At 53.3% G+C, this 20,048-nt stretch overlaps 4 protein-coding genes and 1 non-coding gene across 5 annotated transcripts; 3 read left to right on the top strand and 2 right to left on the bottom strand.

Annotated features, from left to right (window-relative positions):
• The first annotated feature begins 142 nt into the window (after positions 1–142).
• Positions 143–1,173, top strand: DL89DRAFT_269032 (alpha/beta-hydrolase). The gene has a single exon (XM_040888129.1). The coding sequence runs from the start codon at positions 260–262 to the stop codon at positions 1,115–1,117; it is 858 nt and encodes a 285-aa protein (XP_040741691.1). The 5' UTR covers positions 143–259; the 3' UTR covers positions 1,118–1,173.
• A 2,982-nt stretch (positions 1,174–4,155) lies between these two features.
• Positions 4,156–7,498, bottom strand: DL89DRAFT_269029 (glycine dehydrogenase). The gene is made up of 2 exons (XM_040888128.1): positions 6,618–7,498; positions 4,156–6,458 (listed from the first exon to the last, which is right to left on the bottom strand). The coding sequence occupies exons 1-2, from the start codon at positions 7,449–7,451 to the stop codon at positions 4,212–4,214; spliced, it is 3,081 nt and encodes a 1,026-aa protein (XP_040741690.1). The 5' UTR covers positions 7,452–7,498; the 3' UTR covers positions 4,156–4,211.
• Positions 7,499–10,611: 3,113 nt separating this feature from the next.
• Positions 10,612–11,817, bottom strand: DL89DRAFT_269027 (uncharacterized protein; the record flags this gene model as incomplete). Its single annotated transcript, XM_040888127.1, has 1 exon — positions 10,612–11,817. A coding segment is annotated over exon 1 (1,076 nt), but the record flags the coding sequence as incomplete, so codon positions are not given.
• Positions 11,818–19,012: 7,195 nt separating this feature from the next.
• DL89DRAFT_t114 lies at positions 19,013–19,085 on the top strand. The gene has a single exon. It is a non-coding gene; the product is annotated as a tRNA-Ala (tRNA).
• Positions 19,086–19,500: 415 nt separating this feature from the next.
• DL89DRAFT_210062 (uncharacterized protein) lies at positions 19,501–19,833 on the top strand (the record flags this gene model as incomplete). Its single annotated transcript, XM_040884176.1, has 1 exon — positions 19,501–19,833. A coding segment is annotated over one exon (333 nt), but the record flags the coding sequence as incomplete, so codon positions are not given.
• Between the last annotated feature and the right edge of the window lie 215 nt (positions 19,834–20,048).

Genomic DNA, 20,048 nt, shown 5'->3' with positions numbered 1-20,048 from the left:
TACATACCCACACTACACGTGCAAACTTGCTGAAAGCCTGTTTTTGATGAATGAATCCAGAACTGTTTGCTGACCAAGAAATGAGACTATTCCATTTATAGCTGCTGCTAAATCGGCTATATAACCTGGCATTCATGGCCCTGGTTGAACATGAGCTCTACATCATCCAGCACCTGTGTATATCTCTTACTATTGATACTACTCTCTTCTTCTAAAGCGAGAAGACTACTCGTCATCTAAAAAAAAACTCCGACCAAGGATGCTTCTTAAAACTCTAGCAATCGGCCTCTTTGCCGTCCTGGCGACTGCACTCCCCACCTCCTCGCTCGACAAGCGCGCTAACGTCGCGGTTACAAGCTCCTCCAACCTCGTCAAGTATGCCAACTACGCTGCCGCTGCTTACAATAACCACAAAGTTAACACGTGGAACTGCAAGGTCGCATGCAAGCAAAAGGCCACGGCTGGCACCAAGGTGGCTGGGTACTGGGACTATCCTAGTGTGGGCAACAAGGGCTACATCGCGGTTAATAGCAAGACCAAGGAAATCATCGTTGCCTACCGCGGCACCAAGACGGCATTGGGCTGGGTCACCAACGTGCAGGCTACTAAGGACAACTGGCCATCAGGCGTGAAGGGCTCGGAGGTGCACAGTGGTTTCCTGAAGGCCTACAAGAAGTCGCAAAAGTTTGTCCGCAAGTCGATCGACAAGCTTGCCAAAAAGTACCCCACATACAAGGTTGTGTTTGTCGGACACTCTTTGGGTGGTGCACTTGCTTCGTTGACCGCCGCCGATGTCGCTAAAAGCACACCGGAGCTGACTGAGAGAATGCACCTGTACACGTACGGGCAGCCTCGCGTTGGTACCCAGGAGTTTGCTTCGTGGATGAACAAGCGCGGGTTCCCTATCTACCGCGTCACCTACAAGCAGGACGCTGTCCCCCATTCTCCGCCTCTGGCGATGGGATTCCGGCACTTTAACCAGGAGGTCTGGTACAACCTGGCGGGCGATATCAAGTGGTGCGGAGCCACAACTGAGAACAAGAAGTGCCAGAACAGCGTAAAGCCCCAGGACTTCAGCAAGGACGACCATTCCAAGTACCCTGGGTTCGAGTACTAATTCATATATCATTATCCTTTTCCTCTTCCGAAATCTCGGTAAATATTCATATCGATAGCCATCTCAAGTCACTGATGATAACCTTCATGCTAGTCGATTCACGTGTATTATGACGCGTTGTCGCAAATCCATTGTTGCTGCCCCCGTCAAAACTGACAAGTGGGATATAGCAGAATTATGTTTGTGATGAACTGCGACTTTCAATTGATATCGAAAAGCCCTGACCTTTGAGAATGATTAGTGGCATGGTGTCCGTTTTACATAAATATAATGAGCCATCCGCAGCCGCTCTTGTTTCTGCATGCAGCCTTCTATTCTTCATTTCCTCCTGGCTCTTAGATGCCTTATACATGCCACATTCACAGACTAACACTTCACTTGAACACGCTAGCTGCTGGCAAGATTGTTGCTGACATTCTATCATGTTTAGCTGAGGCAATAGATATTCCACGGTCGACCATGCACACATGTTTGGATTTCTATTGATTCTCAACAGTATCCCTTCTGTGGATGGAACTTCGGAAGCCATCTCTATGCAAAGCTGACATTATCGAAAACAAGCGTATCAAAGTTCCCAGGCTGTTTCATCCGGTACCATCTTACCCCAGTGGGCTACCAATATCAGAATTATTACCTCAATGGGTCTAACGAGAGAGACAAAAATCCTTGTGTATGGCTTTGGTACACGCATGTTGTTGGCAGCATTGGATAGGTTTCGATCTTGCTCTATCTCCTAGGAAAACATCAAAACGTTCACTTTTAGTCCTGGCACATTTGACAGCATGGAGTCACTAAACAGCCACCCCACCATACTCGACCTCAATCTGAAATATTGATCCGCGCTACTGCCAGAAGCTAGGATTCCTATCGTAGCTCTACAGTCGGTGCATCAACGGGATTACTGACAATTTCGGCTAGGAGTGGTTCATCGATGGAGGTAATGACTCTGGTATGCTATCTGGCTTAACAGAGCTAACGCTGCTGTTTCAATACGCTGATTCCCAATCGAGAGTCGCGCATTTTGCTTTCACTGGACTGAGGTTTCCGAGACGGTAAACGCTAAATGTGACATACGCCCTTAACTATTACGAAAACCTTACTACAGTTTCGATCGCACACCCTTGGAGGAACTGACAGTGAAGGAATTTGAGGGCGGCCTATAATCCATATCTCTTAACCTCACCAGAAGCACTAATGCTCTCAGAATTGTTCTTCAATTAGACAGGTTGGACGCCAAAAGTACGGAAATAGAAACGTACAGGGGCATGCTAGCATTATAATCTGGTATTCAAACAGCATCGTTGAATTTCATTTCTTTGACTCCCACAGCCATGGTTAACTGATTGGACCCTAGACACCTGGCGCTAAGGCATTGGGAGGTTACATTTCCATTTATTAAGAGCATCATAATGCAACTTCCCAGGCATGTGAGTTTGACGCTGATGCTCATCTCGATGTCTAGACCTGCTAACTCCAATATTAGCATGTCATATATGTGAACACGAGCGATCTTTCCGTGTTGCTTAGCACAACACTGCAGCGCTTTTTGCTCACTGCAAGTGCGGAGTACTTCCATTATATTGTCAAAGAATGGATTCACCAATTGATTGTGTGGGAACTCTCGCTATTGGAACTTCATATTCCTAGTGAGCTTGCAAGTGAGCTGTCCATATTTGATACTCCTACTGGAAGGGAAATTATACTAAGGAAACGCTTACAACACTATGGATGCATATCTAGCACAAGGTCTCTTCTTCTTTCGCTTGTCAAGAGGAAAATACATGGCATTGAACACTGCATAATATCGTGTGTCGACACCTATTGAGACGGACTTTCAAGCTGAGTACTATGACATATAGCCCATGGTGGCAGTGCAATCTGTTATTGGGCTGCGAATCTAGGGATCAGGCACCTGTGCACCTAGTGGCTGAGTTTCTCGCAACGACACTATCGGCGTATTGCATCACCATTGCATCACCAATGTAAATAACAGGACTGAGCCGAAATGTGCCGTGCCAGATGATAGGGGCTGGTTCCATTCACAATGGCAGATCCCACCCACGCGGTACGCTCTTGCATATATAACCTGCCTAGTTAGGAAATAGTCGGCATTGTGTGAAGTCTGCAGCTCCTGATTTCGACTCAGAAAAAACACAAAATGGCAGACACCACCAGCCTAAAGGACACAGCGGCAGCTCCTCCCTAACCCAAGGGCACTGGTGCTGCAAACACAGGCTCTCGCCGGGTATAAAAGAAGCCCCAGAGAACGCTGGACTTCGACGGCCGACACATCAACACAACAACAAAATTCCCCAGCTCTTCATGCCTTCCTCTTAACACTCACTACTCATACAGTCCCTCATCAGGATGTCTGATTGACATTCACAAGCACTCCAAGTCTGACACGCACCTGCGCTTGCATGTCCTCAAACGACATATCCGACACGACATGTTGCCCACTCTCGCCTTCACTCCATTTCTGCTTGCTGGCAGGGAGACGCCAAGACTGCTTCGTCAACGGCAAATGCCACACCTTCACACCGACGTCTGGATATACACTGCAGGGGGCCCGTGTCTAGCCGAAGGCGCACAGGACAAGGGACGCACCCGTATATGGCTAGAGCCGTCGAAAGACAAGCACCAGAAGATGATATTCCTGGGTTGCAACATTCCCAGGGTCTGGATATACAGTGCCGGGGTGCCCGGGTCTTGCCACAGCGTGCATGACAGGGCACGCACCCCGTATATGACCAGAGCCCTTTAAGGCAAGCACCAGAAGATGGTATTCCTGGGTTGCAAAGCTTCAAGCAGACGGGACAATACTAGAAGGGAGGAACATTGGACCTTGACTAAGTAGCTGCTGGTTATCCTGGCCAGCAGCACTTGCTGCGAACTTGTACATATTCTGGATTTTTGCGAATACGGCTTAATCTGTCTGTAAATATACACCCACCCTTTCCTCTCAAATAAACCTGGAATCCACATGGCTGCGAGAAAAAAACATGCAGTACAATATATATAGCGAGCACAAGGTATCTTGCTACTGTACGGTATTTTTGTTGAAATGAGGCAGAAATAAAAGAGAATATCAGATTTACTGGTAGGTGTCCATGGGCGGGCACGAGCAGACCAGGTTCAGATCACCGTAGGTGTCATCGATACGCGAAACGCTGGGCCAGAACTTGCGCTCCTTCAGGTAGGGCAGCGGGTAGGCGGCGCGCTGGCGCGGGTACGAGCGGTTCCACTCCTCAGCAGACAGCGTGGAGATGGTGTGGGGAGCGTTGGTCAGGATGTTGTCACCCTTGGGCTGCTTGCCCTCCTCGACCTCGCGGATCTCCTCGCGGATGGCGATCATGGCGTCGCAGAACTTGTCAAGCTCCTCCTTGGACTCGGACTCGGTGGGCTCAACCATGATGGTGTTGGGCACGGGCCACGACATGGTGGGCGGGTGGAAGCCGTAGTCCTGCAGGCGCTTGGCAATGTCGATGGCCTGGACGCCGGCGGTCTTGCCGAACGGGCGCGTGTCGAGGATGAACTCGTGCGCGCACATGCCGTTCTCGTTGGTGAACAGGACCGAGTAGTGGTCGCGCAGGCGGTTCGCCATGTAGTTGGCGTTCAGGATCGCGGTCTTGGAGACCTCGGTCATGCCGCGGCCACCGAGCAGCTTCACATACGACCAGGTGACGGGCAGGACACCGGCGGAGCCATAGGGAGCGGCAGAGACGGGTCCGACGGCGCTCTGGGGAGTGCCATCAGCCTTGACCAGCTCGGGGTGGCCAGGCAGGTACGGAGCAAGGTGCTTCTTGACGCAGATGGGGCCGACACCAGGACCACCACCACCGTGCGGGATGGCAAGGGTCTTGTGGTTGTTGAGATGGCACACATCGGCGCCCATGTGGCCGGGGCTGGTCAGACCAACCTGAGCGTTCATGTTGGCGCCGTCCATGTAGACCTGGCCGCCGTTGCTGTGGACGATGTTGATCGCCTTGAGGACGCCCTCCTCGAACACACCAAAGGTCGACGGGTACGTGATCATGACGGCCGACAGGTTCTTGGCGTGCTTGGCGGCCTTGGCCTCGAGATCAGCCAGGTCCAGGTTACCCTTGGAGTCGCACTTGACAATGACGACCTTCAGGCCAGCCATGACGGCCGACGCGGGGTTGGTGCCGTGGGCAGACTCGGGAACAAGGCAGATGTTGCGGTGGCTCTCGCCCTGCGAGGCCTGGTAGGCACGGATGGCGCGCAGACCAGCGTACTCGCCCTGGGCTCCGCTGTTGGGCTGGACCGTGGTTGCGTCCATGCCAGTGATAGTGGCGAGGTCCTCCTCGAGGTCCTGGATCATCTTGGCATATCCCTTGGTCTGCTCACGGGGCGCGAACGGGTGGATCTGGCCGAACTCGGGCCAGGTAATGGGGATCAGCTCGGTGGTCGCGTTGAGCTTCATGGTGCACGAGCCCAGCGGGATCATGGCGTTGGCCAGCGAGAGATCCTTGTTCTGCAACTGGGTGATGTAGCGCAGCATCTCGGTCTCGGAGTGGTAGCGGCTGAAGATCGGGTGGGTCAGGATAGCCGACTGGCGGGCGAGGCCAGCGGGGATGGCAGCGGAGGCAGCGGCGGTCTGGGCAACCGAGGTCACCAGGGAGTCCAGGGCGGAGACGTCACCGTTGAACACCTCGACAAGCTGCGCCAACTCCTCGCGGGTGATGGCCTCGTCGAGCTGCACACCAACATGCTGGTCGTCGATCTTGCGCAGGTTGATGCGGCGGGCATCGGCGCGGGCATGGACCTCGGCAGCCGACGAGCCATCGGCGACGCGGATCTTCAGGGTGTCAAAGTACGAGGTGTTCTCGACGGTGTGGCCAGCGGCAGTGACGGAGGCAGCCAGGACCTGGGTGAAGCGGTGGATGCGGTCAGCAATGTTGCGGATGCCCTCGGGGCCATGGTAGACGGCGTACATGGCAGCCATATTGGCCAGCAGAGCCTGGGCCGTGCAGATGTTGGACGACGCCTTCTCGCGGCGAATGTGCTGCTCGCGGGTCTGCAGAGCGAGGCGGTAGGCACGGTTGCCCTCGGCGTCGCGGGAGACACCGATGATACGGCCGGGAATGCGGCGCTGGTTCGCCTCGGTCGTGGCAAAGAAGGCAGCGTGCGGGCCACCAAAGCCAAGGGGAACACCGAAGCGTTGGGTGTTGCCGATGGCAATGTCGGCACCGAACTCGCCGGGCGGCTGGAGCACGGCCAGCGACATAAGGTCGGCCACGGCCACGAGCTGCGCGCCCTGCGAGTGGATCTGGTCAGCCAGCGCCTTATACTCGCCAATGTTACCGTAGGTGTCGGGGTACTACCAGCCAGCAAAAAAGGAAAAACGTTAGTGTGGCTACGGGTGTGAGCGAAAATGGGGAGTAAACAATGGGGCGGATGTGCGTCCACCGAGTCAAAAAATGGTTTTGCAAAGTGATCAGCCCAGATAACAGAAGCGGGTGAACACGTGAATACCTACCGACACAAGCGCGCCAGTCAAGCGGTCGCCCAGCGACGCAAAGTCAAAGGTCTTGTAGTCGCCAACAACAATCTCAGCACCGAAGCCCTCTGCACGGGTGCGCAGCACTGCCAGCGTCTGCGGGTGGCAGTTCTCGTCGGCGAAGAAGACGTTGCGGGTCTTCTTGCGCGAGGCATTGAGGCACACAACCAGAGCCTCACCGGCAGCAGTGCCCTCATCCAGCAGACTGGCATTGGCAGCCGGCAGACCAGTGAGGTCGGCGACGACGGTCTGGAAGTTGAGCAGGCTCTCCAGACGGCCCTGCGAGATCTCGGGCTGGTACGGCGTGTACTGGGTGTACCAGCCGGGGTTCTCCAGGATATTGCGGAGGATGACGGGTGGCACAACGACGTCTGTGTAGCCGGTTCCGATGTACGACCGGTAGATCTGGTTCTGCGAGGCAATGTCCTTGAGCTTGGCCAGCAGCTCCTTTTCGGCGTACTCGCCGTCGGCGATCGTCATTGGCTCCTTCAGGCGGATGGCGTCGGGGACGGTGGCCGAGATCATCTCGTCCAGAGACTTGAAGCCCAGCGCCTGCAGCATTGCGTCGACGTCCGAGTCGCGCGGGCCGTTGTGGCGACGCAGGAACGTGTCGAGGGGAGCGAATGCCTGGGCGGCTGCCGAGGCACTGGCAGAGTCGGCGGCAACACCAGCATCGGTCGCCGCGGCCGCGGCTGACTGCTGGCGCGGCTTGAGTGTGTGGAGCAGGGCTGCGCGGAACAGAGGCGCAGCGCGCGTCATGTTACCGAGCTTGGCAAGGGTCTGAGCCTTGGTTGCAGCGGATCTCGAGAGCATGGTGTTTGAAAATGAAAAAAGAAAAGAGAAGGAAAATTTTAGGCGTGGTTAACAAGACTGGGCGGTGCCAGGGGGTGTTCGGCGCCTTGCGCCTTTTATACAGGACGAACGGAAGATGCCGGGGTAACAGTGGGCCTGTGGGAAGTGCTTTTTTGTGATATTGAATTTTTTGTCACGGTGGAATGAAAAAAAAAAAAAGCTACAAACCCGGTGGAAGCGGCCCAAGACAAATGCGGCGAAATTTCAGGCTGGCCACTGCGCTTCAGGCGGCCAGTTCCACAGGCAGCAGCAGCGTCATTTTAACGTCGCTACTTTTTTTTGGAGTCGATCTCCCTTCCTGCTTTTAGAAACGGCCGCAAGCACAGACTTATCTCTTGCGGTTGCACGTTCCGTCCTGCCGCCAAATGTGCCCTCTGACTTTGCGGCGATTTTAATCGACGGGTATAAAGGCGGGTAGCCATGGTATCTGCTCCCCCGGCGACTTTGCAAGATTAGGCGCAATCGCTGGCGCACTAGCCGCGGTAAAAACACTGGATGCCCAGACAGAAAGGGCTGCGATGCTCGTGTCTATGAAAGAAGCGAGCCGATGCTGGCCGCCGTGCTGATTCCGGTGCTGCCCACCAGCAGCCGTCTGCGCCCGCCGAATTCGGCTGCTGCAAGCTTTGCCAGCTGCGCAGCTTCGCCGAATGTCACCCCGCCAACTACAAACACCAGAATTGTGCTATGGCTGATTGCATCGCCCTGCGTCTGTCCGGTGCGCTGCGTGTCGGTCGCGTGGCCTGCTGACAAGAGACGCCGCCTAAAACCAAAAGACAGTGAGTAATAACGATCAGTGCATTGTGATTATAGTGAGCGAGGCAAGATAACCTGAAGTGTGGCAGATTTCGGGAATTGTGTGGATTGCAGTACCCATCGATTCATCAGCGATAAGTCAACCAAAGCACACAGATATCGCATAGATAGTAAGCAAACACGCCCAGTCTACTACACTGGCAGCAGGGCTAGCAAAAAAAAAAAAGAGACACGGTGGAATTGGGCTTTTTTCCCATGCTTCCTCCAAAAGGGCCAGCAACTCGTGACCCTCGAGCAAGCTCAGAAGCTGCCCTTTTTTCTGGCAGAGTGGAACTAGCTCCTTACCCGAAACCCTTGAGCATTTTGCTCGCTTTGGCCATCTTCTGCTCGGCGTGCTCCAGGTCACCTGTGCCGCCGCCCTCAGCCAAGTCTCTGGCCACGCGCTCGATCAGCGGCACATACAGGCCCCCCATGCCATTCGACAGGCCCGCCAGCTGCCGCCAGTGCCCTAACCCATCCCGCATGCCCTCGCTCACTGCGACAGAATGTGCAATGTCAACAATTCTGGCTGCCCACTGCTCGGCCTGCTGATTCCTGTCCAGAGGGATTGCCTCCGCGACCATCGAGAAGTCATTGGCCAGCCGCTGCGCGGCCAAGGACTGCTGCGAAAAGGAAATCCCCGACTTGGCAGGCGCCAGCAGAGACGCAGCCATGAGAATCATCGAGGGCGCCGGCGTGTGCGCGAAAACTGCGTCCTCGATAGATATCCCCGAACTGACTGCAGCCACACACCGCGCCACTGTTGCGGAGGAGATCGCTGGAATGCTCGAGAGCACCTGGTCCCAGGCCGCCTCCATCTCGGCTGCAACCGAGTCGTCTGCAAACCCGCCGTCGGCCAGCTCGGCCTCAGCCAGCGAGTCCTTGACCCCACCAAGCACGAGCTTTAGCGTCTTTTCAGCACCTTCAATCTGGCTCCAGTTCTCGGTCTCCTTGACCTGCTCTGAATCAATCACTGCCTGTGCCAACAGCACTAGCCCATCGGCCTTTTCTAGCACAGAGGGGTTTCCCAAGCACGCATCCACAAGCGCCTGCAGCTGCACAGCTGTTGCCTTGCCTGTCATGGGCGGTAAGCCCTGCTCGATCTGCATATCCGCGGCCTTGAGGATGCCAAGCAGCTCACGTCGCAGAATCTGCAGCGCAACCATCTGGTCCTGCAGAAAGAGCGTCTCCCACAGACCGACACCCCCATTTGCTGGCTGTACCCGGAACGTCGATAGCAGCGACTGCCCGCCCACTTCTCGATCGTGGTCGCACTGGTCCAACGAAAGACTGGGCAACGCCTTATACAGCATGTCGAGGATGTGGCCACTGTGGTGCAATGGTGACACCAGGTCCAGGGTCCGGTCGACAAACACTACCGCTGCCTTGGGCTTACCGGCGACTCCACTCTGGCTGCGCACCATGCCCATGCTGCGCCGACTAATCCGCCGTGACATTTCACCTAGCGAGTAGAAATCGCCCTCCATCTGCAGTCCGTTCAAAACTGCAGCCACATTCAGTGCTACCCGGTCGACCATCTGCCGCGCTCCTTCGTCCTCACTCCCATCGTGTCCGGTGCTGATGCTAGGGAACACCCGGCTGCTGTCAGGCACCACAAACAGACCCTCGCCCAGCGCAATCGCACCGAGCATCGGCACAACCTGCACATCTGCCACCACCTGTGCCTGTCGACCCACTGCGCTATTGCCCGCCTGCAACCACCTATGCAATGCCCCACGCAGGCTGTCCTTGTCGAATGCAATGCCCCCCAAGTTGTCAGGCCGAAACGCTGCTGCTGCCTCGTGCCACAGGTCCTCGCTTGTTGGCACGCACACAGTACACCTCTCATATCCCTTTGCTGCCAGCACCTGCCTAATTGCTCGCAAGCCTGTCTGCGGCCAGTCCGTTGACCCAAGTAGAAACAGCACATGTGGGCCGTCAGTCAGCCCGATGCTTTCCAGCCCTACCGGTATATCTGCGTCCAGCTGCTTGATGTTGCGAGCTCTCATGGCCCTGCCATCGTGGCCTTCGAGCACGCCAAGTACGCCGCCGGCTGCAGTAGCGTTAATGAGCTGGAGTGCGGTTGAATCGGCATAGATGGTTGTCAAATGGCCCTGTGAGTAAGTGTCTAGAACTGTGTCCAGTAACGTTTGTGCATTCTCCAGCAGCGACATTTGCAACAGAGTTGGACGGTTTAACAAATTGGAGTGAATTTGCGAAAGAGAAGAGTGAACTTTCCGATCCAAGCCAAATCCAAATTTTACCAGACCTTGCATCGATGACATCACTGTCCAGCAACACTGAAAGATAAACGATTATTTTAATAGCTATCACATCAACATACTACTACTAGCTGCTAACTGTAGGTTGAGCATTCTGGCCCAGCCCGTGCCGGTGCGTATTGATTGACATGAAGATGCTCTGGCCGCCCAGAATGCTGGACTCTTCTGGAACTCATCATCGCCATCATCCATCGCCGCGTAAGGGTACGTGTTCGATCGCGTGTTGGTCGAAACCTTGTATTCCTTCTTCAGCCCATCGGCTCTCAGCTTTGCCGTCCAATCTTCCAGATATCTTTCGCGGTTAAATATGCACTGGAAGCACGGGTACCCCAAGATAACGACTATAACAACATTGCACATGCAGAAATCGATGAACGTGTTGGCAACCCGGTAGCTTTGGTTCAGCGGATACTCGGGATGGAGTGTGTGCATCAGGGTAGTGAATAGGATGATGGTGAGTGCCAGAATGCAGCACACGATCGACTCGATGCGCTCGTTGAACGACGAGGTGATGTTACGGATCATAAACACAAAGTAGAACACAACCAGCCAGATCACCCACAAAAGCCCGAGGCAGGCACCACGGAAAGCCCACACATACGTGCAAAACTCGAGCTCCGGCACATATTTAACGGTCTTTTCGTCGCTGATAAACTGCGTCGTCAAACAGAATGCCAGCACCAATGCGAACATGCCGATAATTGGCACATAAAATCCAAATCCGCGGTACGGCTGGTGCTGAACAAACACGCGGTATAGTGCGTATGTGCGGATGCCGATGGCTGCGCTGAACGTGTAAGCGAAGAATACGCGGAACCACAGACACCACACTTTGCATTTCGACCATACACCGACCAGCTCCACATGCCCGTTGGTCGCAATATCGCCAACAAACACCATTATTCCGGCAAACAACACAAGCCCAGTGAGCAAGATGTTTTTGGCCCGAATCGGTGCGTACTTGCGATTGAAGAACGCGTAGATAAGTAAGAGGAGCGTGGCGGCATGGAGCGATGCGCCGACATATATTGTTATCCGGTCAAGCTGTCCAATCGGGTCGACTGTGGACTTCAGCTGCTGTGCTGCCTGAACAGCGGTATCCGCGTTGGGTACACGCCTGAAGAGTATATTTGTCTCCACCATGTGCGGCTTAGGGTATATAAAAAGAATGTGAGGACGTATTGGCAGAAAGGAAGAAAAGTGAAGGTATTGGGATAATATTCGGGATGCGGGTAGCAAGGAGCGGGAAAGAGATGTGTATGTCTGCACTGCCTGGGTAAGGGAGGTCAGAGCACTATAACGAAATCGAAACATAAGCTCCACCAATGCTTCCAGAGTGGATTTATCCTGCTGGCTGAAAGTCTGTTGGAATGGCCCAGTAATTATGCTGGCTGCAGGCCGGAATGGGCCGTGAGAGACCGCATTTACTACAAAATAGCCCGAGCAGTTGCAAGATTGCCTGAGCTAGATTCGCGCATTCAATTGACACCAAGTGAGGAAAAAATTTCGCTCACAAATAAATCATGGCGAGCTTGGCCCAATGACAACCACAATGTCTGCCAACCAACAGATTGCCAGCCAGCAAAAGGATGTGAAGGATCAGCGCAAATACTGGCACTTGGACAGGATGCCATCCTCCTCATAGAGGGAAGGGATGTCTGGTCCTGATACTCTGTTTGCGCATGAAACTAGTCGATCACGCACCTAGAAATTATATCTGGCAATCAACTAAATGGAAGAGACGCATGGGGTATGCCTGTATATGGTATACCACCAGCTACACAAGTGGTTTGCACACTAGGCATGCTGCAAGCATGGGTACGGATGATGGCTGCAGCCAGTGTTCAAAATTGTATAGCACTATGCAAGCATAACACCGTGTCACCTATTCACACAGTCGGAAAGACGACAGACCTAAATACATTGTGGATAGTATGCTATGTCCTAGCGAGGAAGTGTGATTGCAGCAATCAGACACTTGAAGTATTGGTTGTTTTTGGCAGTCAGGTCATGTGCACACTTTCAACAAATACAGAAATTTCTGTGCAACCCTCGAAGTGTCGTGCGTCTACGACGTCTGGGCTTGAAGCTCCGAGCCGAGCCCCCGAATTGCCCGATGATCTGATGCCCGAGTGATCGACAACGACTGGTTGCTACTGCGCCACCCGATACGCCATATATGGGTGGTATGTATGTCGCGACCTTCCATGGTTGTGCATAAGTGCCCGACGCTGACAAATGTAGTCGACGTCGCCGTGTTGAGTGGGGTAATATCCTACTATAAAAGGTATGGATTGTAGACAGACAGAGAAAACATAATCGACGAAAGACAGAGAGAACGACCGACGACCGCTGAACAGACTTTCCATATTTGTGACCTCAATTTATTATATTTCCAAACACTATTATGACGATGCCTACTTCTCCGAGTACGCCGAGAGGGGCAGGTACAGCAAGCCCGAATGCCCCCCAACCCTCTGTGGGAGCAGTCACCTCCGACCAGGAGGAAATGCTGCTCGCTGCAGACACGACAAATGGAGCCCGACGGGGGGGGATTCCCAGCTATGCATCACTGCCCAACTGGCATGCTGAAAAGTTCACCCGTCAGAATGGTGCCTACCTTCTGAGTGAGTACAGCACTCTATTGCGAGATGGGGCTATTGCAGAGCCACTCCTGTGTAGTCGTGTGATTGCTGCAATGCCTGAGCCTGATCGTAAGATCCTCTACATTGAGTTCAAGGGCCAGGAGATCAAGTGGGATTTGCTCCAGAGGAGCATCCGCAAGCTACTTAGCCTAGGGAGAGATGACAGTGATTATCTGCTGAAGTGTGTTGAGGAGCAGTTCAGTCAGCCCTTTGACCGTCTTGCGCCCTCAGCTGAGATCTATCGTATGCGCACTCTGTTGAGCCGTATCGATGGGCTGACAGATGGGATGAAGCGCCGCTATCTCTTCAAGAGACTTCCTATGAGATGGCGTGAGCAGGTGTTGCATATCTACAATGCCAACAAGACCTTTGTGGACTTCGCAGATGCACTGGACAAGTATGCCGATGAATACGAGTCGACGGAATATGAGGTCGGTGACCTTATGACATCTGTGAATGGTGACGACGCAGTACCAGGGTTGCCTTCTGATGCTTTTGTCAATACCACTCTTGACAAAAGATCAGTGGAGGCAACAGCGAGCAGTGATAGTGCCAAGACTGAGGTTATGGATGTACTGTCCAAGGAGTTCGAGAAATTGGCGCTACTATTGACCACAGGGAATGCGGCACCGAAGACTACGGTTTCTCCAGCTATGAATCGTAGTCCCTATTGCGTGTTCTGTGCTAGCGAAGCACACAACAAGGGGCAGTGTCAAGAGCTGACCACTGCCTTACGTGCTAACCAAGTGGTGCTTAAGGATCGTCTTGTCTGCTGGCCAGATGGCCTAGAGATAGATCCCAACTACCGTAATGGCGGAATGATTGCACTAGTGAAGCAGCGCTATGAGGCCTCTCAGGCAACTGCTAGACTGATTCGCAACCAGAGCAGATTAGTGGATCAGGAGGAGGATGACGATGAGGGAAAAGTTGTATGGGCTGCTCGCCGTGGGCGGCCCAGCACGAATACCCATGGGATACCAGAAGTTACTAGTACTGGAGGACGACGCACTCAGCCATATGCTAGACCACCCACGACTCGTGCAGCAGCAGCAAGCAATGGCAGTACTGAGGAGGCAGCTACTACAGCTGCCACTAGTGCTCCTGAGGTGACTACGGCTATTGATGTGACCAGCGGCTTAGGAGCAAACAGAAGGGATTCTGTTGACAGCGAGGAACGCGTTTCAGGAACCAGCAACAATGGGCTGCAGGGTAGAGAGCAGGTGATGGGTGACAATGATGGCAATGTATCTACTGATACTATTAGGCCTATCCCGATTGTTGCGAATCGTCCTGAGATGCGAGAAGTCTATACAAGGACTGAGCCCCAGAGCAGACCACCGGCGCAGTTCTACCTTGCTTCTGACTTCGAGATGGATGCGAAGAAGGATGATGTGAGGAAGTTGCTTGCAGGTACTAAAGTAGAGATTCCGCTAGGTACCCTGCTTGGCATCAGCTCTGAGGCACGTGACGTTATGCAGAAGGCGATAGTACGGAAGCGTCGAGATGTTCCCACAGCAGCAACAGAGGTAACAGCGAATGGTCAGAGTGCAAGGAATGCAACAGAGACAGCGACAGCGGCAGCAACTGGCAATAGTGGACATATTTCTGTGCATACAAACAGCGCAGCTGCAGCAACGGGGACTCTGAGCCAAGTCAATCGGGCTATAGAGTACACAAGGGTGGCGGAGCCAAAAACTAGGCAGATGACAGAGCGCGAACGTGACCAGTATGCAAGGCAGTTAGAGCTTATTGCCATCAATGGGGTTTCTTCACTGCGATCAGCTGTTGTGTGGGGAAATGTGGGCAACCAACGAGTCGAGATCATCGCAGATCCTGGGTCTGAAGTCAATGTGATCGATGTCAACTGGGCCAAGGCTGTGGGTCTGCCGCTGACCACTGTGGGCATTGTGCACACAATGTTTGATGTGAACAGCGGAAAGAAGCGTACCAGTTTGGAGGCACAGGATGTTCCAATTCGTATTGGCAATACTCTGGTGAGAACCACACTACATGCATATCCTGACATGGGTTTCAAGGTTTTATTAGGACTTCCATATCTACATGTCGCCGATTTCAAGGTCGATTGCTTGGATGGAGTACGCCATTATTTCGTAGCTGATGGGACTGCAGTCGCTGCCTTTCCGATTCTAGACCAGGACGTTGTTGGACCGCTTAGTCATCAGTCATTTCAACTTGGGGAAGATGAGGAAGTAGTTGCTCATGCAGAGCTAGTACAGCGCGTTTTTCGAGTATGTGCTGGGGCCAAGTACAAACCTGTTGCGCAGAAGGTTCGACCAGTCGACGCCGAGTTACCTGAGGAGATGCAACTAAGTCGCTCACATATGCCCAAAGCGAAGAGCCCTGGGACCGTGCTGGATAGCAAGAAATTGGATCAGATGCATATAGGTGATGGAGCACTAACGCAGGCTGAGGTCCATATGTTTCGGACAATGTTACCAGATGTGCAAGCAGCGTTTGCATTCAACGATAGCGAGATGGGATTATTAGTCGATGACGTTGAGCCACCTGTGCGGATTCCTACTGTGGAGCATAAGCCATGGCAGTACAGGGCATACCCAGTCGCCAAAGGGCTATACGAGCGAGTTGTCGAACTTCTCCAGACAAAGCTAGATGCGGGAGTACTAGAGCCAGCCATAGGTGCATATGCAAACCGATGGTTTGTCATTGCCAAGAAGGACAAGTCTAAGCTGCGGTTTATTCAGGATTTACAGCCGCTGAATCAAGTAACTATCCGAAATGCTGGGAAACCGCCGATTGGAGACGAGATTGCCGAGGATGTATGTGGACGCGCCCTATTGACGACATTCGACTTGTACAGCGGATATGACCAAATTCCAGTCGATCTGCGGGATCGGGACAAGATGGCTCTTGAGACCCCTCTGGGCCTACTACGGATGACGCGGCTCCCCATGGGGTGGTGCAATTCTGTGGGTCACTTCCAGCGTATTATGACCACGATACTGAGAGAGCATATTCCTCACCTGGTGCGGATCTTTATCGATGACGGCATTATCCTGGGACCACGAGGCACGCTGCCGATAGCTGAGCAAAGGGAAGTGCGTGATGCTGTACGACAACATGCTGACGATGTGTGCCGTGTGTTTCGTAAGCTCGCTGAAGCCGGTCTGACAGTAAGCGGAGCAAAGACATTCATTGGTATGCAGCAGGTTGAGGTTCTGGGATATCTGTGCACACCAGAGGGTCGATTACCCACTGGTGACCATGTCGCTGCAATACGTGACTGGTTGCCACCCAAGGATGTCCAAGGCGTCCGCCGATTCATTGCTACTTGTGCTTTCTACCGTGCATGGGTCTCCGATTTTGCTCTTCTTGCTGAGCCGCTATACCTGTTAACACGGAAGTCGCAACCATTTATATGGGGTCAGGAGCAGCAAACAGCTTTCGACACGCTGAGACAGGTCCTAATGACATCGCCGATTTTGAGACCAGCTGAGTATAATGACGCCGACAGACCTCTGATTCTGACAGTGGATGCAAGTCCGATGGGTGTTGGTGCAGTGCTAGGGCAGGTGGACAAGAATGGAGAACGTTATGTTATCCGGTACGAGAGTTACACATTCAAGGGACCACAGACAAGATATGCGCAGGTCAAGCGGGAACTTTATGGGTTGATGATGATGGTAAAAAGGTTGCGGCGATATCTCTATGGGACCCGGTTCGTCCTTGAGACTGATGCCAAGCCAGTACTTGGTATGCTTGCCAAGCCAGATCTCCCTTCAGATGTCGCTACTCGGTGGATCGCTTACCTACTCATGTTCGACTTCAATGTGCGCCATATACCTGGGGACAAGAATGTAGTAGCTGATGGATTAAGCCGTGCCGAATATGTGGGAACTGATGATGGGAGTGCAGTGCATGCTGTTTCAGTTGGAGTTGCCTGTTCTACCTTTGCCTATTTAGGATTAGACCAAGTGTATCAGGCTAGCCACTTGGACGCAGTCGCCAGTGACCATTGGCGCCCGCTAGTCGAGTTCTTATCTACAGGAGACTTACCAGAGGATGCGCGAGGACGGCGTCGAATTCGTGAGCAAGCTAAACGCTACTTTTTTCATCAAGGGTTGTTGTTCCGACGACGCAAGACCAATATGCCAGCCAGGGTTGTGCTGGATTCTGCCGAACAGCGTCGAATTCTAGCAGCAGTGCATCAGGGAAATCCAGCAGGGCATCGAGGGATTCGGGCTTTACAACGAGTGCTACAGGAGCGATTCGACTGGCCCAGCATGCTGAAAGATGCTGCCAACTGGGTAAAAACCTGCCCAGTCTGTCAGCTGTTTGACAAGCGGGAGAGTGCTGCACCATTGAATCCAAACTTGGGATCATCACTGTTCTCTAGGGTGGGTGTCGATCTGGTGATGTGGCCACAGAGTTCTGATGGTTACCAGTATGTGGCTGTGGCGCGTGACGATTTTACTGGATGGGTCGAGGCAAAAGCGCTGAAGACCAAGGAGACTGCAGAGGTGTACCAGTTTCTGTACGAGTCGGTGATTTGCAGATTCGGCGTACCTGCACAGATAGTGGCCGATCGAGGAGAGTTGTGGCATAGCGTCGTGCGACTAGCTTTGGAGAAGGATGGTGTGCATATGTCATATACTACGGCATATCATCCCGCGACGAATGGTATGGTGGAGCGAGGGTACTCAGTATTGACAGGAGCGATGGCCAAGAATCTTCTGATGCCACAAGATTGGGCGAATTGGCCACGGTACTTGCCTTCTGTTCTATGGGCTGACAGGATCACTGCCAAACGCACGACCGGTTATGCGCCATATGAACTGCTATATGGGCAGACTTGTGCTTTACCTGTGGATGTTGCGCATGATACTTGGGTTGTCTTCGATTGGGATGCAGTGACGACGACCGAGGAGCTGCTTGCCTATCGATCTCGACAATTAATGTTGAGCACTTGCATGCGTGAAGTTGCTGGCATTGCACTTGATGACTCCCGACTACAAGCCAAGACGTACTACGATCGAACGAAGATGCTGCGAAAGACCTCATATGATGTGGGAAGCTTGGTATTGTTGAAGGCCAACGAATGGATGACGACGAAGGAGAGGAAGTTCTTGCCACGCTGGCAGGGACCTTACCGTGTGTTGGCGCAACCGAACCCGAATGTGTACCTCCTGTCAGAGTTGGATGGAACGCCATTCAAGAGTGTAGTAAGCGGGAACCGACTGCGGACCTTTTTCAAGCGAATTTCCTCGCAGAGACCGGAGTTCTCAGCTGGCCCTGGTGGATGTCGTGCGTCTACGACGTCTGGGCTTGAAGCTCCGAGCCGAGCCCCCGAATTGCCCGATGATCTGATGCCCGAGTGATCGACAACGACTGGTTGCTACTGCGCCACCCGATACGCCATATATGGGTGGTATGTATGTCGCGACCTTCCATGGTTGTGCATAAGTGCCCGACGCTGACAAATGTAGTCGACGTCGCCGTGTTGAGCAGGGTAATATCCTACTATAAAAGGTATGGATTGTAGACAGACAGAGAAAACATAATCGACGAAAGACAGAGAGAACGACCGACGACCGCTGAACAGACTTTCCATATTTGTGACCTCAATTTATTATATTTCCAAACACTATTATGACGATGCCTACTTCTCCGAGTACGCCGAGAGGGGCAGGTACAGCAAGCCCGAATGCCCCCCAACCCTCTGTGGGAGCAGTCACCTCCGACCAGGAGGAAATGCTGCTCGCTGCAGACACGACAGAAGTTGGAAAGAGAATTTGATCAGCAATCCTCTTGAGATCCAATGACTGGGGGTCTAGCTCAAATGGTAGAGCGCGCGCTTCGCATGCGTGAGGCACTGGGATCGATACCCAGGTCCTCCACACTTTTTGTCTCATTTTGGCATTGCACCGATGTTCTTTGAATGCACCTATCTTTTTGGAGTTTGTAGGTGATACTGCTTTTTTTTTTTTTTTTTTTTGGATGAATGTGCTACAAAGAATGGGGCTATCTGTTGTGAGTAAAGATGGTGGCTGGGCTGCGTTTCTATTTTTAAAGCATGCAGAGTGCATGTGGCACTGGGGAGGCATATGGCATGTGTGCACGTATATGTGTGCAGGTGGTCCAGTGGGTGGTCCAGGATTATGTGCAGAGACCACTGGCGGCATTTGTGGTGGAGGAATGTCCATAATCGATTCACTCGTGTGCAGTGAGCGGAGTCCCACAGCACGAGCCGAGCCAGTCCGGTGAGGGGGCTAGAAACCAGCATATTTCTTTATCATTCTTACCGCACAAATGGGGATTATTAGGACAGCGTACATGCAGTGGAAGTCGCTGCGGTTTCCGTGGCGGCGCGACGTGTTCCGGGGCATGGACCTGGAGGGCAACATGTATTTTGAGCGGGCGTTCAATGTGGGGAGCAGGCGGACGCGGCGGCACGTGATGTACCGCGAGCGGTTCGCGGTGAGCGAGTTCCGCGACGACCGGATCCCGGTGCAGTGGCAGGCGTGGATGCGGCACACGCGCATAGATGCGCCCACGGCGGAGGAGCTGCTGGCGGACATTGAGCGGCGGCAGCAGATGGACATGAATGTCAGGATGCTGCAGGAGCGGGAGCAGCGGGCAATCGAGGGCAGCAAACAGAGTATGTGTAACGTGAGTAGGGGAGGAGCTGGGATTGAGTTCCTGAGTCTAATAGTTGTCGTTTCTTTTTTTTTTTTTTTGCTGTAGAGGCGTTCCAGAAGAGCTCGCCTGGCGAGGATTACCAGCCGGAGGGCTGGACACAGGCAGAGACGAAGAGCCGGCGCGGCCAGTGAGTGGTGTGGGAGGGGGAGCTGGTGATCAGT

This window comes from Linderina pennispora (assembly GCF_002104995.1).
Source record: "Linderina pennispora strain ATCC 12442 chromosome Unknown DL89scaffold_11, whole genome shotgun sequence".
NCBI classification, from domain to species: Eukaryota; Fungi; Kickxellomycota; class Kickxellomycetes; order Kickxellales; family Kickxellaceae; genus Linderina; species Linderina pennispora.
Note: the sequence above shows the minus strand (reverse complement) of the source record. Positions and strands in the feature narration are given on the sequence as shown.